Source organism: Ceraceosorus guamensis (assembly GCF_003144195.1).
Source record: "Ceraceosorus guamensis strain MCA 4658 unplaced genomic scaffold IE81scaffold_1, whole genome shotgun sequence".
NCBI classification, from domain to species: Eukaryota; Fungi; Basidiomycota; class Exobasidiomycetes; order Ceraceosorales; family Ceraceosoraceae; genus Ceraceosorus; species Ceraceosorus guamensis.
In genome coordinates, this window is record NW_020289996.1 from 52746 (window position 1) to 75691 (window position 22946).

At 54.6% G+C, this 22946-nt stretch overlaps 7 protein-coding genes across 7 annotated transcripts; 3 read left to right on the forward strand and 4 right to left on the reverse strand.

Annotated features, from left to right (window-relative positions):
- Nucleotides 1-622: 622 nt before the first annotated feature.
- IE81DRAFT_319101 (hypothetical protein) lies at nucleotides 623-2237 on the forward strand. Its single transcript, XM_025512621.1, has 4 exons — nucleotides 623-1088; nucleotides 1190-1290; nucleotides 1370-1686; nucleotides 1753-2237. The coding sequence occupies exons 1-4, from the start codon at nucleotides 855-857 to the stop codon at nucleotides 2079-2081; spliced, it is 981 nt and encodes a 326-aa protein (XP_025373385.1). The 5' UTR covers nucleotides 623-854; the 3' UTR covers nucleotides 2082-2237.
- Nucleotides 2238-4689: 2452 nt separating this feature from the next.
- On the forward strand, nucleotides 4690-6762 carry IE81DRAFT_284188 (TRP-domain-containing protein; the record flags this gene model as incomplete). Its single annotated transcript, XM_025511581.1, has 2 exons — nucleotides 4690-5489; nucleotides 5583-6762. Coding segments are annotated over 2 exons (1980 nt in total), but the record flags the coding sequence as incomplete, so codon positions are not given.
- Nucleotides 6763-7000: 238 nt separating this feature from the next.
- Nucleotides 7001-8602, reverse strand: IE81DRAFT_319103 (proteasome endopeptidase complex, beta subunit). The gene is made up of 5 exons (XM_025512622.1): nucleotides 8235-8602; nucleotides 7894-8103; nucleotides 7492-7817; nucleotides 7377-7405; nucleotides 7001-7285 (listed from the first exon to the last, which is right to left on the reverse strand). Exons 1-5 carry the CDS (start codon nucleotides 8342-8344, stop codon nucleotides 7172-7174), a joined length of 789 nt encoding a protein of 262 aa, XP_025373387.1. The 5' UTR covers nucleotides 8345-8602; the 3' UTR covers nucleotides 7001-7171.
- Nucleotides 8603-8941: 339 nt separating this feature from the next.
- IE81DRAFT_637 (putative VIP1-actin cytoskeleton organization and biogenesis-related protein) lies at nucleotides 8942-13536 on the reverse strand. Its single transcript, XM_025517496.1, has 15 exons — nucleotides 12968-13536; nucleotides 12310-12777; nucleotides 12134-12242; nucleotides 11809-12069; nucleotides 11720-11724; nucleotides 11186-11650; nucleotides 11086-11118; nucleotides 10824-11001; nucleotides 10454-10743; nucleotides 10320-10377; nucleotides 10117-10237; nucleotides 10008-10041; nucleotides 9835-9936; nucleotides 9300-9751; nucleotides 8942-9211 (listed from the first exon to the last, which is right to left on the reverse strand). The coding sequence occupies exons 1-15, from the start codon at nucleotides 13337-13339 to the stop codon at nucleotides 9097-9099; spliced, it is 3063 nt and encodes a 1020-aa protein (XP_025373388.1). The 5' UTR covers nucleotides 13340-13536; the 3' UTR covers nucleotides 8942-9096.
- Nucleotides 13537-14049: 513 nt separating this feature from the next.
- On the reverse strand, nucleotides 14050-17533 carry IE81DRAFT_296083 (MCM-domain-containing protein). Its single transcript, XM_025512129.1, has 6 exons — nucleotides 17057-17533; nucleotides 16803-16979; nucleotides 16272-16730; nucleotides 15785-16203; nucleotides 15577-15718; nucleotides 14050-15513 (listed from the first exon to the last, which is right to left on the reverse strand). The coding sequence occupies exons 1-6, from the start codon at nucleotides 17428-17430 to the stop codon at nucleotides 14181-14183; spliced, it is 2904 nt and encodes a 967-aa protein (XP_025373389.1). The 5' UTR covers nucleotides 17431-17533; the 3' UTR covers nucleotides 14050-14180.
- A 286-nt stretch (nucleotides 17534-17819) lies between these two features.
- On the forward strand, nucleotides 17820-21119 carry IE81DRAFT_731 (hypothetical protein). Its single transcript, XM_025517580.1, has 5 exons — nucleotides 17820-18112; nucleotides 18195-19436; nucleotides 19511-19994; nucleotides 20088-20209; nucleotides 20528-21119. Exons 1-5 carry the CDS (start codon nucleotides 17939-17941, stop codon nucleotides 21008-21010), a joined length of 2505 nt encoding a protein of 834 aa, XP_025373390.1. The 5' UTR covers nucleotides 17820-17938; the 3' UTR covers nucleotides 21011-21119.
- Nucleotides 21120-21234: 115 nt separating this feature from the next.
- On the reverse strand, nucleotides 21235-22743 carry IE81DRAFT_699 (putative thioredoxin peroxidase). The gene is made up of 5 exons (XM_025517552.1): nucleotides 22471-22743; nucleotides 22312-22343; nucleotides 22159-22228; nucleotides 21708-21934; nucleotides 21235-21573 (listed from the first exon to the last, which is right to left on the reverse strand). The coding sequence occupies exons 1-5, from the start codon at nucleotides 22574-22576 to the stop codon at nucleotides 21340-21342; spliced, it is 669 nt and encodes a 222-aa protein (XP_025373391.1). The 5' UTR covers nucleotides 22577-22743; the 3' UTR covers nucleotides 21235-21339.
- Between the last annotated feature and the right edge of the window lie 203 nt (nucleotides 22744-22946).

Genomic DNA, 22946 nt, shown 5'->3' on the forward strand with positions numbered 1-22946 from the left:
CCCCTGACAGACTTGAATACCTACACGAATCAGGTTGCACAAGCTTCTTCAAGTGATTCGATGTTGTCCGCTCGGCCAAAGCCATGGATGAAGTCATTCATCGGTGTGTGATCGTAGCTCGACTCTTCGTGTCCAAACCGAGTCGCGTGGTCTTCTCAGCACGCTACAGTCTGGGCTGCGTAGCAGCTGATGCGACTTGTGACTTGAGAAACGGACGATCTGGCCCCATCTTTCTCCTGGGCGCTGCATGCCCGTGCCCGTGCCCGTGCCCGTGCCCGCCTCGCCCCTCTGCTGCAAGTACGGCGACCTTTTGTCTCGTCGCCTCGGCTTCCCTTGCTCTTCAGTCTGCTGGGCGGGCTGCAAAGCACGAAGCTGTGGATCTGTGTGAATGCACAACAGCTGCACGCGAGCTGCACGCACGACTTGCCGTCACGGGGGCTTGTTGCTTTCCTCGGCATCGGAGTTTGGGAGGGGAGTGGCGGGCGGCCAATTGCCTGCCTGAGCTGCCCTCTGCTGCATCATCACGTAGCTTTGGTCCGAAAAGGCAAGAGAAGGCATGAATGAGGCATAACATTATGCGAGCGAGCGAGGGTCGGTTGGGTTGAGTGAGAAAATGATCGAATGGAAAGCGTGAATCGAATGAAAGCAAAAGGTGGAGTTTGGAGTAGTGAATGGAGAATCGCTAGCGTCCGATTTCGCCCAGCTCTCTCCTCGACAAACTCAACGGTTTCTAGGCTTCCTCTTGACAGGCCAGGACCGAGGCAACTTCGAAACCCCCATCGATCCCATCTCTTGTCCAGCCTCTCGTACTCCGCAAGACGCAACGTATGACTTGTTGATCGAGTCAATCGAAAATGTCGCTCTTTGCCGCACGGACGGCGCTCCTCTCTCTTGCCCTGCTGGTCTTGCTTGCACTCACAACGGTGGAAGCGTATCCTTCCGAGCACACAAAGGTCCAAGCAGAGTGTGTCGAGGGACGAGCGCAGGCACGCAACTCAGCTGTAAACGTCGTCAGGAGGGATGTGCCGCCTGGGGGCGATGTGGATTACTACAGCCCGCTGAACAAGACGGGAGGATTGATGACCACTGTGAGTAGAGTTAGACTTACGCGACTGACCACTTTGCCAGTCGTGTCGCTCAGCACGGTCACCTCCTCCTCCTCCTCCTCCTCTTGTCTCTGGCACGACAGATCATTCCGGATTTAGACGTAGGCGAGCCCTTGAACATCATCATCTCTGGAAAATCATCCAAGACGGTGTTGGAGGTAGAAGGATTCCTACTCTGGGCAACGTGAGGAGCTCTTCAGACATCGTCTTTTGTTCCTTGGCATACCATGTCTGACAGCGCAATTATTGCATCCGCTTTCCAGATCGATCAACTTTGGCGTCTCGTGCTTGGGACAAGCGAACGGGACACAGCAGAATGCAAATTTGGGTGATGGAGGTGGCAACAAGACGCAAGGTACAGGCAATGGAGACAATGGAGTGATGAGGTGGAATTATGGCGATGCGTATATTGGCACTTGTAGAGAGACTATTCAGGGTGGCAATCATTTTAGGTGGTGGAGACAAGATGGCAGGGAGGCGAACAGCGGAGCTTACTTCTTGGGCGCATCTCTCGAAGGCCCGTTGAGCACGCAGCACGACATTGTCGCAAATGGTTACAATCTCGGTCGAGATGAGATCGGTGAGTAATTTGGGTCCTACCGAACGTCTTCTAGGACAATGAACCTCACACAGTCGTCCATCATAGTTGGCAATGCCACGCGGTCCAACGGAACCACGTGGGGAGGCAATTACTACCGCGCAACTGTCGAGTACATCCCTGCTGGCGTGCTTCTCAACGATACTACCGAAGGTATCAACCACCCAGATGTCGCTCCACCTGGCGGCAATGCTCAGGATGGCAGAGTAGCCGTGCTCACAGTCATCCAGACTGTTGTTTCGGACCAAGCGACAAACTTGCAGTACGACAATCAGACGGACGCTTCCACAGCCTCAGTCTCGAGCCAGGCCTTTGCCAAATGGCAGCTCCTTGCCACAATCGCGGCTGTCGCGCTCGCCATGGCATCGGCAATGTAAATATTTGTAGCCTTCCGTCCAGCCATCTTCCCTTCTCTCACACATACTCGCGCCACTATCAAACTGCTCCATTGCCACACATATTATTACATCTCATCAAATAGATTATCATCCTTAGCCCCCTTTCGTTGCGAATGAGAATGTGTGATACAGGCGTGGTCTCCACCACGACTAGAAGTGCTACGCATCGTCTGCCTAGTAGTGACAAACAGAGAAAGAGCTTGGCAACCCCCACCGATGGCGGAGCCCCAATTCGTGATTGAAACACCGACAAGCGGAAGTGACCACCCGGTCCGTCTGTCGTCGCGCGAGGTTTGGCCGCGCGACGCGAGCGAGCTGCTAATTGTACATTTTCATGCCGTTCTTGACTTGCTGCGTACACCGCGCTTACCAACCCTCAGAATTCCCTCGTCATGTTGCAGAAGACCAAAGTGAATGACCGATGAATACGTTCACGATTGCGACGCAGCCGCGCGACGTGTGACAGCTTGTTGAGGCGACCTTCTGAGGCAAGTCTGAACACGGCTGGTGCGGGGACATCAACAAGGCACTACTGCACAGCTATCTAAGCGCTGCGATGCAACACGCAAGATGGTCCGACGTGTCCTCCACGCTATGACCATTTGGGTCGTGCGCTTCCGCCATCGAGCTAGCACGGACAATCGGTGATCCGGGACTGCCTTTCTGAGACAAGACCACCACTCGAGTTCCAAAAATAGCGTTGTTATTTGGAGAGCATGGGTGTCTGTCCTAGTAACATCGATGGAGCAATGTCAATCTCGCGCGTGCTGCTTTGCGATCTACTGTGCGCCGCCCATGTCAGCGTGTGCCGAGGCAAAATCGTCGAGATAAGCACGAGACGCAAGTTCGGGGGGCTGCTTATGACTCAACCTCCACCTCGCCAGCCTATCCTCGCTTCCCGCTGCAGAACCAGGGGAGAGGATGATTATTGCAACAAGTTCACATCGTGCAGAGATGACGGTCACGGGTCTGTACGCACGAGGGAACGAAGTAGGGTCAAACACTCAAAGACTGCCTCTCCTCCTTTGATGTGCCCGCCGAATCGAAAGGCTGCACGAATTAGCGCAGATGAGCTCAGCTAGCTCTGCTGCAGGGCTCTAAACATCGCGGACCCTGAAACGCGGTCGTTTGATACGCGCTTTTTCCGCCACCTAAACAAAAATGTATCGCGCGAGCAATTGATTTGCCAGACAAAAGATCTCCCGCTTTGGCCAAGTCAAACATAATGAAGAAACTTGGCGAGACCTGGGTGGGATTTGATGGAGGGGACCCCCCTGAGATTTTGCAAATGTGGATCAACAAAAGCCACTGACGCTCAGAGGAGCGCGGGCTCGGTCCGTTGCGCTCTTCTCTTCGTGGCGTGACTTTTGTTGCGTCGGCAATCGCACCACGCAGCAGCACTCGTGGCTCGCTCTTGGCTCCTCGGTGACTAGGAATCAAACTCCCCCCTAGAAGCGAGGCAAGGTGGAGCAAGATGCAGCCACACAGCCACTGCTGGATGGTTTAGCGCTTGATGACGGACAGGTCGAAGTGACATGCATGCATAGCATGTGCGTACATGTACAGATGCATGAACTTGCATGAATCGAGGGATATTAATCGAGAGCGAGTTGAAAGTTGACGGTGCCGGCAGGCGTCAGGACACTCACCTTCAGTCAGAGTGTGTCATCATTTCTGTTGGGCCAAGCGTCGATGCGTCATCGGAGATGCACATCCACACGGCTGCCGGTACAGCTGCTTCAGAAGCGCAGGAGTTGCAGTCGTACTCGTGAGTGATCCGTGTTGGAAACTTGCACCGGCTCAAATCAGCTTTTACTGTAGGTCAAAGGGGAAAAGCGAGGCGGCAGCACGTTGGATGGCTTGCAGCTCACAAAGCAGTGAGAGCCGATCAAGCCGTCTGCTTCACGAAGGCAGCGCGGCCCAAAGGGACCCAAATGCGGGTTCCTCAAGTAAGATTCCGCGATCGTTGGCGAGCTGGCCTAGCTGCTAGAGTTCAGAATGTTGATTACTCGATGGCATCGCGATCGTCTACACCTCGAGCCTATCTATTCTTTCTTCGTGCTTCGACATTCCATCACACTTTCAAGAAGCGTTGTCTTCCCCGGCACTGCTTTGGACTCCATCGCCTTGGCTCTTGTGAGCGGAAGAGCAGCTCAGCATCATGCGATTGTCAGCTTCCTTGCTGTCCTGGCCAGCTATCAGTATGGGGGAGGCCGCTCGGGGAGAGTGTTCCATGGGTTCGAAAAACCAAGTCGATTCTTCACGGAGCTGCACAAGTTTTGATGAGGAGCTGAGGAGAGCAGGGGAAAATGATGCCAGTCGTCAAGAGACCATTCGATCCCCTTCTCGGACTTCCAGGAGAAGGCGCCGAGGAGGCTGGTTGAGGAGCGCGGCCTCATTGGCCATCCTTGTGGGTGCAGCGACGAGCGTTGTAGACGCCAAGGGAATTGGAGGAGCGCGAGAGCTTTGTGAGTGATCAGCGCGGTGCTACGGCGATTGCTTCTTTTCCTTAGCACGCACCTAGAACTTCGGCGGGCGTCCGATACTCACCGCTGCCTCATTTTGCCGCTTCACGCGCTGTGCAGACACATCATCCGTTGCGTACTGCAGCGATCCGATCGCCATTCTCGTAACCGATCTGCAGCTTTCCTTCTTTCCCGACAATCGCACGCTCGAGTTTAGCATCGCAGCTGCGTCCACGCAGGACGACTTGAATGTCAGCATCGCCTTGACGGTGAATGCATACGGACTGGGTGTATTCAATGCCAACCTCAATCTCTGCGATTTGGGAGGATCGTTTTTGTGTCCCTTGCCCCAATATCAATTCAGCGGAGGCGGAGTATTCCCCATACCCAATCAATTCAACTTGGACATTCCGACGATCGCATATACCATTCCGGATCTCGAGGCAGTGGCCACGCTGGAGCTGACGGACACGAACAGAAACTCTGTTGTAGGCTGCGTTCAGGCGACGCTCTCCAACGGTCATACTGCACGTCAGCCTGCCGTTCTGTGGGCGACTGTCGGATTCGCACTTCTAGCGCTCTTTAGCTGCTTGCTTCACACCGCAATGGCTCAGAGCGTTGGCGCTGCGCAATGGAGAATAGTGGATGTGATGATGGTCATCCAACACCCTGCAGTCACTTCGTTGCTCTCGCTCAATTATCCCATCGTCTTTCTCAAGTACGGCTCCAACTTTGCGTGGGCCATTGGTCTGGTCAACATCCCATCGCTGCAGCAATCCATCACAAAGACGAGGCAGCGATACGGGGATTACAGCTCGGGAACATTTGGAGCAGCGTTGACTGCCCAGGTCGGCAGAAAGTACAATCCTTTCAGCGGCAGCACTCCTCAGTCCGGCGGCAGCGATGGCGGTGGGCTCGGACGGTCAATCTTGGGCGGCATCGGACTGCGACGCAGGCTAGATGACGCGTTGACATTGAAACCAATCAGCTCACACGTCGAGATTCTTGGACAAAGGCTTGTCGAAGCGGGATCCGGCTTGATGAAGCGGGATCAATATGCGCCCAACACAGGTCCAAACGGATTTCCAGTCACCAACTCAAACAGCGTGCAACTGCAGGTCGTCGGTGGCAACACCACCAGCGGAGATTTGGGTCGTTTTGCGGAGCGTCAAAACGTGGCGCCTGGCAACGCGTACCTCACTGTGCTCGTGTCGGCTGCTATCCTCTTGGCTATTCTGATCGGCGCGTTGATCGTGCTGTACATCGTCGCGCTGGTTGCCAGGATCCTCACGAACCGCAACGGCAAAGGCGCGGTCTCGCATTGGTCTCACAGGATCACCAGGCCCAGGGAGTTCTTGGGCGTCGTGACGCTCTCCATGCTCTCGCGATACTTTCTCATCGTCTTTCCCATTCTCACCATCTTTTCATTCTACCAATGGAACTACGGAAGCTCGTGGCCACCTCACCTGGTCGCTGGTCTGGTGTTTGGGCTCTTCCTAATCGTCGGCGCAGTCTTCTTGGTGCCAATGATCAAGTACGCGAGACGTGGCAGCGCCGACGACCTCTACTTTGCCAAGGGCGAACCACCAGAAAAGGGCACCTTGATCGCTAAACGTTGGGGCCACACAGCTCATCCTTACCGACCAAAGTTCTATTGGTTCGCCTTTGCCTTTGTGCTGTGGTCCGTGGTGCGAGCTTGCTTCATCGTTTTTGCTCAAGGTCACGGCCTTCGGCAAGCAGCTGGACTGCTAGCCTGGGAGCTCATCTTCCTCATTCTGTTGCTCATCTTGAGACCAGGGAGGGACAAAAAATCGGACTGGTTCTACGTCATCACTACGCTTTTGCGAATGTTGACGTGGGCAGCTTGCATCGCGTTGACGGAAGAAGCAAATGTGCAAACGATTCCCAGAGTCATTGTAGGCTTTGTCGTCCTCGTCATTACTGGTCTGCCGATCATCTTCCTCTTCTTTGTCACTCTGTGGGATTTCTTTTCCGCTTTGCTGCCGAGCAAGAGGAGACCCATCAAGGACAGAACCGATCATACTGGCAAGGAAGAAGTCGGCGAAAGCGGCTATGCGTACGGCAATGTCGCTGGAACAGGCCCTCGAGCTGCTCCTCACTCCTCCGAAGAATCAGGGCTTGGAGCACAAGCCAACGTCAGACGATCCTCCGACTCTACCGCTCCACGAGTCTGATCGCTTCAGTGCGCCAAAGCCACACCTGCTTCATCTACACCGCGCACCACTGTGACTGTCCGTACATACATACTGCCGCGACGCCTCGACTCCGATCAAGCGACCGCATCATAGATCTACAGACACGCCCCCCAAAATATCTCCATATCCAACTATCTTCTTTTACCTCTTTCCTTCACGCCTCGGATCCATATCACCTTATCACAATGTACCTGAACTCCCACACTGGTCTCTTTCATGCAATCAATCGAATGAGCTGACCCCTCTTAAGGCTGGCTATTGCTCTGATCCGAGCCTGAGCAATCACGCCGACTCATCAGGTTCGCTGGGCAAGTGTCTTCGCTTCGGACTGTTTGCGTACGATGTCAAATCATATCATGAGCGCATAGTGCTTCTTTAGAGCGCGCAATCACTGAGTTTGGGGACCGTAGCCTCTAAGGCCTTCGGCAAAGCTCCAGTCCGTCTCTACACTCTTGGGTTCTCCGATGTGTACACCTTGCTTGGTCACTGTGGCAATTTGAAACTGTGAGTGAAGTGTTGGGGTGGAGAGGTAAGCGAAGACGAAACGACGTTTGAGATGAACAGAACTTGAATCATTTGAGTCTGACACTTACGCGGTTGAGAGATCTGGCATCACGATAGACTGCCCGCGAGATCCAAAGGAGGTGAGAGTTAGGACAATGCAACACACGTGCAGATTGAGTGCGTCTTCGGGCTCAGGTCACTCACAAAGGACCTTCATGCAGCTCTCCAAGATGCTCCTGGCTTCAGCCTCATCCAAGGTAGACTCTCTTCCTTCCACAGCCTTCCTGAGTAGAGGTTGTGCCAGATGCGCACCAAATCCAGTAGCAATGGTGCTGGCTGTGTATGTCACACCGAGAAGGTCGACGTATCCGAGGAAAGGAGCGCCAGTGCTCGGTTCCAGTCCTCCCACCACCAGACTGTTCCAAAGCGGGTCGATCTTGCTTCGACGAGCATACATCAACCTCGTGAGCCAAGCGTAGAGCTGCGAGGGAGTCAGGTTGTGCGAGTCTCCTGCTGTCGATTCACGAAGTCTGTGGCAACGCGGAGCAAGTGAAAGCTGGACCAGTCAAAGACGTGAGGACGCTGGTCGAGCTGACCTCGACTCACCCAGTCTTTTCAATCTCGTGCAGAATATACTGGAAGTCCGCCATGTCGCCGCTAGCGCCAATGACGGCCTTGCTCTCCTTGACCTCTACCAGTCTACGAATATCCATGAACCTAGCGAGGGAGCCGTAAGAAGCTAAAGTGTCCGATGCGAGCATCACTCCTCCTGACCACTTGATGCCGAGGATGGATGTACCGGTCACGATGGGTTGTCTAAGCGTGATGCAGCAGGCCGACGATTTGAGTCAGTGGATATGTATACGCTTGGTAGGTCGCTTATGTGACTCCTTCCACACAATCCGCCCCTTCGCTCCTCGTCTCTGCCTTTACACACGCTTACTCACTGCGTCCTCTGTCTGGCATCCTCGAATGCGTCTGCCGCGTGCCCTTGAGGCGGAGCACTGATATGGTCCACATATGGTTGCGACGACCAGGTCTGTCCAACACCTGCCATGTTGCCGTATCAGATCCCGGTGTAGCTTTCAATGTGTCTGGTCGACCTCGCGGGAGGGAGCAGCGCGAGAGTCAAGAGTCAGATTGATTCGAGCTTTGGCCTGATGGAACCGACTTTTTGGCTTCGCGCGAGATGGATCGTTTTGTTGAGGCCAGGAAGATCCTTTGGCCCGATTCTGAGCGATGTATAGAGCACGTGAGATGGTGGGCAGCAGAGGCACGACTCAGGAGTGTCTTCGAGAGCTCGGATGGAGCCCAGGGATGGGAGTTGACGCTCATGCGAGCTCCGTGGTAGCTCTGCCAGAGCATGGTCGGTGCGCGACGCGCGGCCCGAGCACGTGACTGCGCTCGCTGACTTCAAGTTTGGCCACGCCCCGCGGAGGCGACCGACATCATCAGCAGCAAATCAAACCGTCAAGATCGAGTCGTGAGTCACCAGTCAGGTGCAAGCGCCCTGGCTTCAGCTCAAGCAAAATCAGACTCTTGAAGCTGCGGCATAATCACGGCTGAGCAGTCCAGACGTCAGTCAATGTTTAGCCTTGTTTGCTTGATTGCCTTGCTCGACGTCGCTGACTGCGAATTCACCCTTGAATGTTTCAGCCGATGGATTCCATTTCGATTTTGCGCGCGCGGATCTGAAATCAATAGCGAAGGGTAGCGTATGATGCTCCTAGGACTACCCAAACCAACGGTGCAAGTCGATTTCCATTCCCATGACATTTCAGGTCCAGATATAAGGATACGCTACGAACATCATCCCGCCACGCTGGCTCGGCTAGACACATCGCTACCTCTTCTTTTGATATGAAGCAGTCCTCTTTCGGTATGAGGCAGTCCGGAGAAGACGGTCTCTCCTTCAACCTGTCCGCTGCGTTTGCGAAAATGAGACAGAGAGGTCAATGGTCAGTCATGCGTCAAGACTGGTGAGAGATTCGACGTCAAGATGTGATGCGCACCGATTGGCTTCGACAGCTTTGTGATTGCTGAGCGCAGCGATGCCTTCGTCTAGAGGCATGTGCCTAGTGAGAGGCTGCCGGGGCAGAGGGCTCAAAGAATGTCTAGCGTCCAGCTTGATGAAGAAAGGTTCGCTCGAATGCGCACCGGGAGAAACACTGATCAGCAGCGATCTCTCCGGTGGCGTCGGCGGCGTGTTGCTAGGATTAGGAGTCATAGGCGCCGAGCTGTTACCGCTAGAGCCAGCTGGAGCAGCTCCGTGGCTGCTATTACTGTTGCTGCTTCCATCGCCAGAGCTGGGCCGAGGGCTGTTTGCTGCAGTTCCCGTGGTCGTCGTCTTTTCGTACACTTCGAAAGCAATGCAGCTAAGATAGTCTAAAGGTGGTCTTTTGTTGGTCAAGATTGGCAAGTCCGAAGCGAGGATCAGGTTCAGAAGAGTGTGCATGTGCGATTCCTGGGATGGATCAGAAATCTGCGTTAGAGGGGAAGGAGCCAATTGGAAACCAACATTCCAGCATCCGCACGTAGCACGCATACCTTTGTAAAGTAGAGCGCGCAGAGAGGCTTGCTCTCCGCCGCCTTCAGATCAGCAATAATGTGCATAAGCAGCGGCATCGACGTGAGGACTCCGATTGATTCCTAGGTGCATCGAAAAAAGACCTATCAGCTTGAGCTGCGGCACTTCAGGCCCAGACTTGGCGAAAGCTCACCTTTTGCTCTGAAGTCACGCCGTATTCGGCCGGACTGCATCAAACGTCGCTTTTGAGCAATCAGCAACGCCCCTTCACAAAGAGGAATCAGAATGGACTCGCGACTTACCAAGTCCATGAGAACAATGTGGAGCTCAGTCGATACAGCTCGTGAAGTCTGTCCAATCGCTTCTCTTGAGGCACGTCGGGCGCGGCAAAGATGGTCTCTACGAATGTCCTGTTGTGCAGACCTACAGTCGCGCAGAGTGCGTGGTAGCCCTTGCTGTGTCAGCGGCAAGAAAGAAAGCGGCACATTCTGCATATTCGCCTCACCGTCATGAGTGAGCATGTCGTAGAGCTCGCTGGCTCTCGACGGATCGTAGGGATCGTCCTAAAAGGCATGGCACCAAATTGTTGAGATCAAAGCATGCGGCAGTCTCGGGTCTACTGTACGGGCTCAGGCTCACCTCGTAGTCCGCAAAAAGCTTGGCCCATCTCTCTCTAAAAAGCTCGGGCGACTCTGCAGTACACCATTTCCTGCTGATCGAGTTCACGTCCATCTTTTCGTAGTTTTCCAGCATGGTAGCTTGCAGACTCCTGAGTGTCTGTGCTATCTGTTGGCAGAGCTCAGGCGGTGAAGGCGCATCTTCGGGCCAGTCTGAAGGTCTTGGCGCGCCATCCGGTTTGAGGACTGCTTTCAACTGCTTCTTGACGACGTCCATTTCGGTCTTCGAAGCGTTAGAATCGTCCAAGAGGTCTAGGGAGGCCAGAAATTTACAGTTCAGATCCTCACATCGCTTGTCGCTAGAGGCCACAGACCCCTCTCTCACGACTCACCTTTGCGAATCACGAGCTGTAACGGGTTCTTCTGCGGGTCTTCTGGCTCATCCAAAAAGTAAGAAGCAAACGTCTCTGCAGAAGCCGTGACCCTGCGCTCGCTACTGGTGTAGATAGTGCAGTTTCTCAACGCGTTTGCGTTCTGAACTATCATATCGCGGCGCAAATTTGAGCCGAGCTGGTGATTGACGAGCCGGTACCGAACAAGGTCAGTCTGGAGCGTCGTTCAGAGCGCCGCAAACTACTTCCACGTCGCACTCACGTCCCGTGCTTGATGTCGAGCCGCATGCGAGAACTACGCCCGGGCGCCCAGAGCACGAAATTTAGCATAGTACCGCACTTGAGAGAGCGCAGCTACTCACCTCTCCACCCCACTTGATGATGAGCTGCATCTTCTCGAGATTGCCATCCGTGTCAAAGCTCGGCTTCATTTGCACCTTGGTGCCGGGCAAATCCTGTTTTCTTTCTATCGCTCCGATGACCAAGGTCAGATCATGTTTCTTGGCTCCAGGAAGCTGCATAGCTTCGGTCGCAGCCTTGGAGACCATGTCCAGATTCGATCGGAGGATGATCTCTTCCTTGCGCCCTTGCAGGAGGGCCAGGAGGGGAGCGGCCCAGGCATCTTTGGGCTTGAACGACCGCTTGAGCTTCTGCTTGGGCGTACGATCACCGTGCCGAAAGACGGTCGCACTGCTCTTCAAGGTCCAGCTTGATTGTTCCGCTTCACGACCGTCGATTGCAGATCCTACACTCGAGCTGCTGCTTGCCAGGCTGGCGGAGCGTCTGGGCGCGCTCATCTTGCAAAAGCTAGCTAGGATTGAGGCGCACTGTGAGGGTCCCAATTTGAGTCAGTCGAAGGCGTACTAAGAGGAAAAGCGGGGCACGCGAAGACTTACCTTGTCTGTTTGAAGTCGGAGCCAGAAAGCAAGGAGCAAAGTCAGCACTAAAAATCCGACGCGGGGCTTGAGTGGCTTTACACGCTCACCGTAATAGAAGTCGTTGCCCTTGACGAAGCTCCAGCCATTCACATCGATGACGTAGCTCTTGTCTCCCACGCGAAGCAGATCAAAGCCGCAAATATTCTGCTTGAATGCCTTGGAGATGTTGGTTGCCATCTTGACCTCAGCCTCTGTAAGTTTGGTAATGTAGCGGATCTCCTTGCCGTCCGGATTGCGCTTCACCAAGCCGTCAACCACGGGCGACTTTCTGGTTTCGGCGTGCACAAAGTAAGGTCCAATTGTGTACACTGTATGCGAGCAAGCGAAAGTGTCAGAAGGCATGCGCACCGAGTTACGAATCTCGCCACAAACCTTTGACGTCCTCGGCGTTGTCCACATCCATGAACTCTTCGTAGATGTACGAGCCGTCTGTGCGCGGTTGTACGAGGTTCGGATCGTACTCTGAAGACTTGTTGCCAACCTGGTGCCACGTAAGGGCCAAATCAGCAAATGCAGCGGCCACAATTCTCCAGCGCTACTGAACTCACCTTTCTGAAAAGCCTCCTGCCACCACCGCCTTTGCTGGAGTGAAAGTAGATGTGCACATTATGATCCTCGCCGCTGACCGGTTTCTCCACGAAAGGTTTACTAATTTCTTGATCGCCCACGATCAGCGTGTCCACATCGTTCTCCTTCAAGCGCGCATTTTTTACTGGTCTCTTTCTGAATTCGAGCCCGAGCCGCTTCTTGACATCCTCCAACACCTTCTTGTCCAACACTGGTCCTCCGTCCTTGTCCGCCTCCAAACGTCTGGGTGTCGGAACGCCTGCAGAGTCCAGTATGGCCAGCACTGCGCGCCGATCCCACAGCACGGCCTGGAACCGCAGATCATTGACTAGTACTGGCTTGCGCAGATCGGCATACGCTATCGCTTTGTCCAGAGGAAAGCCATCCGAGAAGAAGGAGATGAGTACATCCACCACTGGCCATGACTCGGGCGGCTCGTCCAGCAACACCTGAAGAGGAGGAGAAGGAGGATAGCGCATACAAGCTAGCGATCAGCTGTCTCTTCGAGCAGGTGATTGGCTTCATCTTCGTTCATCACCGCATACATTCGCTCTTTCGAAGAAGCGCTGCCTCAAAGCTGAGCTGCGTGGAAAGTCGAACTAGCACACTCTGCCCTGTTCCCTTCGCCCGTTCACTCACCTTGTCACCGAAGTTTACAATCTGGCAAGCGATTTCCTTGTTGCTGATGATACGATTCAGAATCTGGCTCATGGGCTTGCTTCTCGCCTTTCTATCCCTCGCCGCAACACCGAGCAGTATGACCTTTTCATGTCTACTCGCCTGCGATGGAGAGTAAGCGTGCAATCTTGCACTCGTCAAAGCTGAGCCTGCGCTACTTGAAACATCCGCTGACGTTGGGCGTGCTGCCGTGCCACCGTTAGCAGCTTCTGTGGATGGGGCAGCGCTGTTGCTCGTCGTTGCCTCCTCGTGCGAATCCATTGTGGGGATGAACGCGGCAGTCTGTTGAGCTGCCGGTGATGCGAGCGGCGACGACGGCGCTGCGGCCTCCATCTTGAAGCAGAGACCTGGAAGCTGGCTCTGAGAGAATGCTCAAAGCCTAGGCTCACACAAGAGCGAGTATCGACGACCAAGCAGTGTCTGAGTTCGTGTCAGCAGCCTTGCTCTCAATGAATCACGAATGTACCTGTACGAGGGCCCGTTGCCGATCAAGAAGACGATGTCTAAGAAGAATTGAATGTGAATCAGATTTTGAAGGAATGTAAATTACGAATTCGAATCAATGAATGTGAATCAAATCGGCAGCTGTGCACCATGACCGCGCCTTCACAAAACATCACACGGCGCTTCCAGCTTTGTCGTGTGCCTCCTTCACTTTTGACTTGATTCTCAATTTTGAATGGGTGACTCAAGATTGTCTTGTATGACACAAATTGATATTCCTGAATAAAGTTGTATTCACGATTAACATTGAAAAAGCTTCACCTACAATTTCCCCGCGCGCCTCTTCTGCGGATTGAAATTCCCCGTCATTCGCCTCCGGCCGGATCAAGCTTTGCGTAGATGCGTAAATGCGCACGTATCTGAGCGGTTGCGACCGTCGACGCCCTAGTCTCAATCAAGAATTGAGAATCACGGATCAAACACTCGACAGCTTCAACAATTGGTTGTGAATCGAACTCGCATCGGTGATGTGAAGCATGATACGCTAGCACCTCAAATGGTCGAGGAGCTAAGATGCAATCGATGCAGTATATTCACTTCAACGCATCTCAATTCGTTTTGGCGAGGCTCATGACACGCGAAAGAGGCAAGCAGGATACATACAGATCTGTAGCGCTGGAGCAAGGTGGGAAGGCAAGTGGTGAAGAGAAGAACTGTCCGACGGCCCCTCCTACGCAATGGAGTTTTCCAAGCTCTCAATGTCGATTCGAGGGTGTGTGAGGAGCAGAGGATCTTCCTGAGTTGCCGTGCTGGCCGAGCCGTCAGCTTGCGCGGGCAAGCTCTCCTCGTCATCGTCTCCAGGCTGCGGTCCTCTGATTTCCAGCAAGTATTGGTCCCTAACCAGACGAGCCAGCACCTTGGTCACCAGCGTCCTCTCCTCATTCAGCTGCTCCACCGTCTCGATCTCGCTCTCCCGCTGTTCCAAGTACCATTCGATCACTTCTGATCTCTTTGCTCCATCAGATCCAGGGATCGACTCGACCTCAGCAACGCGCAATACCAAAAGATTCAACATCTCGTTGTACTTGTCGAACGTGATTCTCAACTTGACCCTCTGGGTGGGTGCGGGCGCCGTAGATGACCGCGTGTTGTCGGCTGCGGTCGATGCGGCTCCATCAGCATCCACCTCCATAGACTCTCCAAGGCCGCTGAGGCTCGATGTAGCTTCCGTGTTGGTTTGTCCAGCCGCCGCAGGAGCACCCGCCTCATCGGCTTCCAAATCATCGTCAAAGTCCACGTCGTCCTTCTCAACATGGATGATGGACTGTCGGAGCAAGGCGTACGCTTCCCTGACAAATGCGGGTGTGATCTCTTGCCTGCAGTGCGCCCTGGCGATAGCTTCGGAAAGTCGAATCATGCTCTCCAACTGGCGGACCGTGATCCGGTAAGAGTTCTTACCAGCTCCCGCATCGTCCTGCCTCAGCTGTCTGTATTTCTCCACTAGAACGTCGCTTGCTTCCGGCGTCAGCTTTGGCTGAAAGGTTCTGGCGAAACGAATGTAACGCTGAATAGCCTCGGTGCTGAATTCCGGAGTGATTGCTGCGTCACGGAAGCGGTGTACATTGATGATGTGCTGTGCAATGTTGAGATCCGTAGCCTCGTTGCATTCGTCCAGCACAACAAAGAAGAGATCGAAACGACTCATGATCGGCGCAGACATTGCGACATTTGCTCTCAGTGTCATCTTGCGGTTATAGCGTCCGCCGACCGGATTAGCTGCGGCCAAAATCGAAGTGCGAGCGTTGAGAGTCGCTTGTAGTCCGGCCTTGGCGATGGAAATTGTCTGCTGTTCCATGGCTTCGTGAATGGCTACTTGATCGCTCACGTCCATCTTGTCGAACTCGTCAATGGCGCAGATCCCATTATCAGCGAGCATGAGAGCTCCCGCTTCAATTGTGAACTCTCCAGTCTCTTCGTCCTTGACGACAGCAGCTGTCAAACCAGCAGCAGACGACGCTTTGCCTGACGTGTATACAGCACGAGGCAGGAAGCCGCATACGTATCTATGGATGGTCATTGGGTCAGCGAGGGAGTCGAAACGCGGACGCCTCGCAAGCTTCACTCACTTGAGGAATTGGGACTTGCTCGTCGAAGGATCGCCGACGATGCAGATATTGATATCACCTCGCAGATGGATACCTTCTTGCGTCTGCTTGTGCACACCACCCATGAGCTGCAGAAGGATACCTTTCTTGACGATGTCATGGCCTACGACAAACCAATTTGGCTATGTCAGCTTCCAACCTCGAAGCGACAGTGCCGCTTTCAGCTCACCATAGACGGTTGGCGCGATGCTCTGGACGAGGCGTCCATAAATGTTGTCGGCAGTGACCATAGCTTCGAGCTCGTCGCGCTCAGCGTTAGTGAGCGTGTCCATCAGCCTTTCAGGATCGGCTTCTTCGCCCTCCTCGCGGACGTCTCCGCCCTTCCGCTCTTCGCCGCTCTGGACCATGCAGGCGAGGAAGGCTGTCTTGTACGTCAGGTCTCGCACTCCGAGACTCTTCAGACCGGTGATGCCCTGATTAGCGACGCCTTCTTGTGCTCTGCCTCGGCTCTCGCGCTGCATTTGCGCGTTAACACCTGGAACGCCTAGCTGAGATACATCTGGCACGACGATGAAGGATCCAGTGAAGGTGCACTTGTCACCGGCCTTGGCCCGTTCGACAATCTCTCCTCGCAGTATGACGTCGAGGCTACATAGGGAGAGGGGAACGTCAGCGTTGCACTTTGGGAGCGATAGGCGTACTTGACAGCGACTCACGATCGGGGCATAGAGCCAGTTGGAATCTCGTTGGCATTCTCTTGAATGCGAACTTTTTGCCAATCGGTGAATCTGCTCTGGTCGACGTCGAGCTGCCAGTCCTTTCTGTTGGCGCAGTTTGGACTCTTGCAAAGTGGAGGCTCAGTGTACTTGAACTGCTGCTCGACATCCCGTACCTGCGCTCTGCAGCTCCTACACGTGAACGCGCCGTAGAGTAGCTCGGGTCGAACTTCGGATGTGCGAGTGACGGTGCCAGAAATGGACAAAAGACGACCGACTTTGTCTGTGCGAAGGTCTCGGATACCCATGGTCAAGTGAAGATTGTAGAATGAGATGGAGAAGTCGCGGGGGACAAGACCGGAAGAGGCTGTCGAAGCTGCGTGAGAGTTGAGGTACAAGTATGTCGGGATGTATGCGCTGACGAGATCGAGCAGCGCACGCCTGAGGTACGGCAGGAAGCTGCGTGGATCGCGCAAATCCGGTAAGTCAGATTCGAATGCCAATCAGTAATCCTTCAAAGTCAAAGCTCACCGATAGTATTGGTCGCTGATGGCCTTGGCCAGAACCTCTTCATGTCTAAGCACGTGAGTGAAGTCCACGAAGAGCGTCGTGCGGTTGTAGTCCTTGAGGGCAAAGAGCTGCTCAACGTAGGTCGCTGGCTGCTGACCATTGATGGGAGTGATGTCGGCGAGAGTGGTGTCGACGTAGCTGTGCGAGGTGGCGGAAGAAACAGAGGTGAGCGGGATGTGGACGCAGACACATGAGCGCATGTGCCGACCACTCACGTTTCCAGAAAGTCTGCAAAGCCTTCTCGCACTCGCTCGCCAGTCTCGTCAGTGACGGGGGGTGCGTCATCCTCTTGCCTAAGATTCGGTCTGGCGTTCCTGTTGGGAGCGGGCGTCTCTTCATAGTCCAACGATTCGCCATTGACGCGTCGGGCAGCAGAGCCATTGTTCATCGCAGACATGGCGTCATCGTCGCCCGCAAACGCAGAAGAGGCGGATCGACCATCGCGACCAAGCGAGAAGCCATTGGCATTAGCACCGCCATTCTGCTGACCAGCGTCGAATGCAAGCGGGTCGAAAAGTTGACGGGACTCTGCACCGCCGACTCGGGCCAGAGGGGAGGAGGGCCCTCCGGAAGATGATGGCATGTCCATGATGTATCGAGATTGGTGCGCTGTCGGGCAGGTGGCTCGCTGTCGGTATGCTAGGACGAGATGGTAGAGGGACGAAGCAAGGCAGTGAGGCGGAGGGGATGCACGCTCGAGTTGTGAGTGTTCTTTTGCCTCGCAGAGGCGTCGGAGCGCACCCCGTCTGCGGGTAGCACCCCGTTTGCGCTGACCATGCAGGGGGCGCTGGAGAAGGGAAGGACCAGGGACGCAGACGCGTCAAGACGCGTCCATTTGTTCGACGCGTAAATTGACACAGAACGCGCTGCAGCCGGCCAAGTGCGAGCACGTGACCGTCCGTTCTGTGCAAAGTTGATGAACTCCACAGCCAAGACCTGCGTGAAGGTGTCATGAAATCCGGTCCCCAAACACCTTCACCTATCTGCGTCTCATCTCTGACGACCGCAGCCCCTTTGGACAATTATGAATCATTTGTCCCACACCAATTTCTTGCAGCCTACGCGCGAGTCCGCATCATTAGTCACGAGTGACGGGCATGGAAGACGTCACCTTGCTCGAATCGGGCGCTCCTCGGGTCCACTTTGCCTTTATTAAGGCGCTTGAAACGGCAAAGAACGAAGCAGAAGCAGAGGACATTATCCTGCACGCTTTGCTCGACGCTCGAGCAGCAACATCACAACGCTCTTCCAGCACGTGGGCGGCAAGCTTCGTGAGTCAGAATCGCTGCAGTTCACACTGGAAAGTGCTGCTTTCCAGGACTGTGGCTCACCTTTTGCTGCCTGTATGCGCAGTTAGATCTGCCCGCCCAGCTTCTCGACGTGTTGCACATTGCACAGCTCAGACCAGATCTACTGAGCGCTACTTCGCCCATCGATTGGCTCTTGTTTCCCGCTTTGCAGCTGTCTGCATCCGACTCGAGCGTGCGGGAGACGGTCATCGCGCATGCAATACTCGACCATGTACTGCGACCAGCGTCGCTGCTGCAGCGCTCACTCGGACAGTCTGCCCCTTCGGGGTCTATCCTGCAGACTCAAGAAGAGACAGTGCCGGACCAAGTACTGTTGCTGCTCAACACAGCTCGCGCGACTATAGTCGGACCCAAAGGTAAAGGACGTCAGCGCGCTGCCCCCAGCACCAGCTCCAGCGCCCACACACCTAGAGCCTCACTCTTGACGGCGCGAAGAAACGCTGTTCTGGCCTCTATATGCGCCCGGACGATACGTGGGCCCAGTGCCGTCACATCTCTTTGGGGCCCATTGCTAGCTATTGCAGACACTAGCAACAAGGATCAGAAGGAACGGGCCAAGGCGATCAATGCGCTGATCGCGCTGGCTGCGGATGCGGACGAAGGCCAGAAAAGGGCACTGTGGGCGCTGATCAAGCAAGCGCTGCCAGCGCACTCATCAGGTGGACTTTCCCGCTCGGGCGAAGACGATTTGATTGCGAGCCCGTCAATTTTCCGACGAGACAGATTGGCGTCTCATGCGCTCTTGTCCGTGCGAAGAGCCGCAGTCAAGGGAGTGAAGGCAATGCTGCTGGAAAGGTCTATCGAGGTGGACGAGGCCGCAGCGCTCCTATTGAGCTGTCTGCAACGGCACGGATACGCGATATCGCTCGCCTTGAGTATAGCAGTGCTAGAAAGCTTGGAGTTGTGCTGCGAGCGAAAACTTTCGGATGATGTTCGACGATCAATCTGCGCGACCACACTCCCAATCGCAGCCACCTCTGCCGAATCGAAAGGTGGATCTGCGCTCGCACTTCTACTTGCCGCTGCGCAGACTTTGGGAGCGGCATACAGACCTGGACCAAGCTCAGAGACCGAGGCGCAGCTCTGGAACGCACTTGGCAGCACCATCAGCTCCCATCTTCGATCCAGAACACCCAACTTGCGAGCTCTGGCCTTCAGGAGTTTGGAAGCCTTGCTACCTTTGAAGTGGCAAGACGGAGGCGACAGTCCTCTGGTACAGGGAGAAGAGGAATGGAAAGCTTTGCTGAGCGGCTTGTGCGATTCGGATGAAACGATCAGGCGACTCGTGAGTGGCGAGGATTTTGAGGAAGCTCAAGCAAGATTGTGAGCTGGACTAACGATGCTGCCTGCCACTTCTAGACGCTCCGTCTCCTACACCAGATTGATACCACCATACTGACACAACATCAAAATGGCATACTGGAAGCCTTGAAGACTGCGACGGATGCGCCGACTGCCAAGCTTCTGACCCTGCGAAGTGTCGAAGTGTCTTCTGTCATTCTATCCACCAGTCGTTCAGACGCAAGCGCGAACGATTGCGACGCCTTTGTTGCAACCACACTTGAGACACTGCGATGTTTACAAGCAGCTTCAGAATCCCTGTCAACTCTCATGCGCCCACATCACGAGCTGGCAGAAGCTGTCTGCAAGGCCTTGATAGGCCGAACCGCGGATGATCGCAGAGGCATATCAGCTCGCCTCATTGAGGTCACCATTGCCGATACACAACTGTCCTCTTTTGCAAGCGGGACATTCATGTGTGCCTCACTGTCCGTCGCGCACGCCTCGACGGACCATCAGGCTTGCGAGGCATTGGTTGGGCTGCTTGAACATGCCGACCTTGGTCAGTCATCCGAAACGGGTGATAGACTAGCTTCATGGCCGTTTTGCTTCATTCGCTCACACTACTGCATCTTTGCCCACTTCCCTTTTGTAGATCAGGTGCAGGAAGCTATGTTGTTGGCCCTCGCACACCAAGCTTCGCATCTGCCCTTCACCGTCGAAGTGCAGGAGCGACTCGAGCGATGGGCGCAGGCACGTTCTAGACAACTTTCCCTGGTGAGGACCAAAGGCGTGCAAAGGATCTCACACGAGGCCGATTGGTGCCCTTTGTGGCTGATATGAGCTTTGTCAAACATCTTGCTGCTGCGTTGCGCTCAAAAGAGATGCGAGCAGGTCTTGCACGTCTCAAAAGACAGGAATGCAGCAGAGCGGATACGTGTAGCTTTGCCAAAGTCGGCCAATGTGAGTCTAGGAGCTCGCTATTCAGCGATTGCGCCAATAGGCAAGACTCCGCACTTCCAGAGGCCTGCCCTGACGCACTTTGCTTGCTGCGTCTGATCCGCTCGTGATCCATCCCCATGCTCATCCGTACAGCTTCTCGACGTGCTGCAAATCATCGAAGCTTTCTTTACAAATTCTTTGAAAGGCAAGCAAGAGCATTTCAAGAGCCTTTCGGGACCTTCAGCCTCTGCTCTACCGGCGTCGCGGTCAAGGTCACGTGAGCTCAGGCATTACGCTTATCCCGACGTTTCTGCTTCGCGCTCCACCCTTGGCGATCAGAGTCGCCTCAGTCACAGTCGCGCCGAGGTCGGAGACGCAGCAGCAGAAGAGGCAGAGTTGGATCATCTCTCTTTCAAATCGAATGTCCGACCAAGACCTGCCAACTCCATCACGCTCGCATCCCTCACCAACTCGGTGATGGACATGTGGAACACTTTGGGCAGCGTCGAGACCCGCGCGTCGACCAGGCATACGGCCGGAAGCATGAGGCGAGCAGAAGAGAGGAGAAAGCTGTTCGATGCGGACGAGGATGGAGAAGAGGGGCAGCAGGAGGAGGCAGCACGGGGAGAATGTTGATGGGAGAAAAAGAAGCGAGCGACGGGGGGAGGGCTGATGACGTGCAAGAAAGTTTTTGACCTGCTCGTCGAATCCTCTCCGAGACCCCACTTCCACGTGCTTGGGCACAGACAGTACATACGTGCAGCGCCTTGTTCACGAAGCCAATGCCGCGTTCATCATGCTCACCAACGAGCAGCACATTTGAGATACACGATATGATAACCTTCATTCCAAATCAGAAATGTGTTTTGCTCTTCTCTTCTTGATCTCCAACGAGTAAAGGAAGTGGTCCCCCACTTTTTCCGTCGTGCGTCGGTATTGCGCCTAGCGCTCGCTCGCTCGCTCGCTTACTTCTTGCTGGGGTCAGGGGTGAACCTGAGGTAAGGCTTTTCAGCTCTAAAGTTTCCAAAGAGCTGCTTGGCCTCCTCATCCTTGACGGGAGGTGCAATGATGACGTCATCTCCCTTGCGCCAATTGACGGGCGTGGTGACCTTGCCTTGCAAGCTAGCGGACAGCTGAAGACTGTCAATGACGCGCAGAATCTCGTCAAAGTTGCGGCCGACAGAAGCGGGGTAGGTGATCTGCCGAACGAGGCGGGCAGGACGAGGGGGAGGGGTAAAAGGAGAAGCAGTTGAGCGAAGAGAGCAGGATGGTGGTGTGTGACGCGAAAGAAAAAAGAGGTGGAGCGCGTTGCGCGAGCAGGGACCATACTCACAATGGTGACAATCTGCTTGTTGGGGTTGATGACGAATACGCTCCTGACAGTCAATGGCAAGCCCTTGACATCCTTGTTCGTCTCGTCCAGCTGGTCCAGCATATCAAAAGTGGTTGCGATCTTGCGATCCTTGTCACCAATGATGGGAAAAGTCACATTGGCCTTGCTGACATCTGTAATGTCCTTGATCCAACGGTCGTGCGAGTCAATGTCGTTGGCGGAGAGACCTATAGTGCGTGCGAAGAATCGGCGTCAGCTGAGATCGAGTCACGTGAAATCATGCGGAAGTGGAGAGACGACATGCACAAGAGGTGGAAAAGGCGGCGCGCGGGCGGGGGGGGGGAGAGCAAACGGCATTCGTTTGCAATCCTAGCTGAGGCTCGACTGCCTGCGTGGCTGCACTTGCCGTCTCGCCCTACCTCTTTGTCCTCTCGTAAGATCAAACACTCACCAATCAGCTTCACTCCACGCTTGTCGAACTCTCCCTGCTGGCGCGCAGCCTCTCCGAGCTCAGTGGTGCACTGCGATATCAAGGATGCGGTCAAATGAACGGCGGATGAGGACGGATCAAGAGATGCATTTGGTGGACAAAGGTGCCACGCACCACTGGAGTAAAGTCATCGGGGTGGCTGAACACTGTTGTGAGGAAGCAAGCACCGGAAAAGGGGGAAGAGTAAGAGATGAACTTTTTGTGAAGCTTGATGCGAGCGCAATGCAACGATACGCTTGAGCTGGCAATGGGGAGCAAAAGCGCTTAACTCACGAATGGCCCAAGATCCGTTAATGTAGTCGTGGAACTGAAAGTCGCCCTTGTTGGTGGAGGCGGCAAAGTCGGGCACTGTGGATCCAAGACGAAGAGTTCCGGTCATGTTGGGCAACGAGTCGGAGGGTTGTTGGCGTTGCTGATTGCGTGAAAGTGGAAGTGGGATGACGGTGGGGGTCTAAGCAGTGGTGGTGGTTGTTTATCGTGGTGGCAATATTGATGAAGAAGATTGTGGATGCTTGCTGTGTGATCGCAATTAATAGTCGCTGCCATCGCAATCACAATGTGAACGAAGAATTGCGACTTTTGACTCGAATTGCGTCTTCAAGCAAACGCCACACACACCCATCCTGTGCATCAGCTAGAAGCATAATCCATCATCGATCGCATGCACCAGCAGCAGTCGCAGTGAGTTTGCTTGCGTGGCCAAGCATCTGCCGTTACCAATGGTCTCCTCGGCTGATCGCTCTGTGTAC

What these genes read in the sequence shown, in the direction of transcription:
- IE81DRAFT_319101 (XM_025512621.1), top strand. Translation starts at nt 855, where the DNA reads ATGTCGCTCTTTGCCGCACGGACGGCGCTCCTCTCTCTTGCCCTGCTG. An exon ending in CGGGAGGATTGATGACCACT is followed by an intron (nt 1,089 to 1,189) that starts GTGAGTAGAGTT and finishes CTGGCACGACAG; the next exon opens with ATCATTCCGGATTTAGACGT. An exon ending in GGATTCCTACTCTGGGCAAC is followed by an intron (nt 1,291 to 1,369) that starts GTGAGGAGCTCT and finishes TCCGCTTTCCAG; the next exon opens with ATCGATCAACTTTGGCGTCT.
- IE81DRAFT_319103 (XM_025512622.1), bottom strand. Translation starts at nt 8,344, where the DNA reads ATGGCAGGTGTTGGACAGACCTGGTCGTCGCAACCATATGTGGACCAT. An exon ending in CACGAGATTGAAAAGACTGG is followed by an intron (nt 7,818 to 7,893) that starts GTGAGTCGAGGT and finishes GCGTTGCCACAG; the next exon opens with ACTTCGTGAATCGACAGCAG. An exon ending in GAGCTGCATGAAGGTCCTTT is followed by an intron (nt 7,406 to 7,491) that starts GTGAGTGACCTG and finishes TCTCGCGGGCAG; the next exon opens with TCTATCGTGATGCCAGATCT.
- IE81DRAFT_637 (XM_025517496.1), bottom strand. Translation starts at nt 13,339, where the DNA reads ATGGAGGCCGCAGCGCCGTCGTCGCCGCTCGCATCACCGGCAGCTCAA. An exon ending in AGCTTTTTGCGGACTACGAG is followed by an intron (nt 10,378 to 10,453) that starts GTGAGCCTGAGC and finishes CATGCCTTTTAG; the next exon opens with GACGATCCCTACGATCCGTC. An exon ending in GCGCGCTCTACTTTACAAAG is followed by an intron (nt 9,752 to 9,834) that starts GTATGCGTGCTA and finishes GATCCATCCCAG; the next exon opens with GAATCGCACATGCACACTCT.
- IE81DRAFT_296083 (XM_025512129.1), bottom strand. Translation starts at nt 17,430, where the DNA reads ATGGACATGCCATCATCTTCCGGAGGGCCCTCCTCCCCTCTGGCCCGA. An exon ending in ATCAGCGACCAATACTATCG is followed by an intron (nt 16,731 to 16,802) that starts GTGAGCTTTGAC and finishes CGATCCACGCAG; the next exon opens with CTTCCTGCCGTACCTCAGGC. An exon ending in CATCGCGCCAACCGTCTATG is followed by an intron (nt 15,719 to 15,784) that starts GTGAGCTGAAAG and finishes GGTTTGTCGTAG; the next exon opens with GCCATGACATCGTCAAGAAA.
- IE81DRAFT_731 (XM_025517580.1), top strand. Translation starts at nt 17,939, where the DNA reads ATGGAAGACGTCACCTTGCTCGAATCGGGCGCTCCTCGGGTCCACTTT. An exon ending in GCTTGAACATGCCGACCTTG is followed by an intron (nt 19,995 to 20,087) that starts GTCAGTCATCCG and finishes TCCCTTTTGTAG; the next exon opens with ATCAGGTGCAGGAAGCTATG. An exon ending in GTTCTAGACAACTTTCCCTG is followed by an intron (nt 20,210 to 20,527) that starts GTGAGGACCAAA and finishes TCATCCGTACAG; the next exon opens with CTTCTCGACGTGCTGCAAAT.
- IE81DRAFT_699 (XM_025517552.1), bottom strand. Translation starts at nt 22,576, where the DNA reads ATGACCGGAACTCTTCGTCTTGGATCCACAGTGCCCGACTTTGCCGCC. An exon ending in CCGATGACTTTACTCCAGTG is followed by an intron (nt 22,229 to 22,311) that starts GTGCGTGGCACC and finishes TTGATATCGCAG; the next exon opens with TGCACCACTGAGCTCGGAGA. An exon ending in GCGTGGAGTGAAGCTGATTG is followed by an intron (nt 21,935 to 22,158) that starts GTGAGTGTTTGA and finishes CACGCACTATAG; the next exon opens with GTCTCTCCGCCAACGACATT.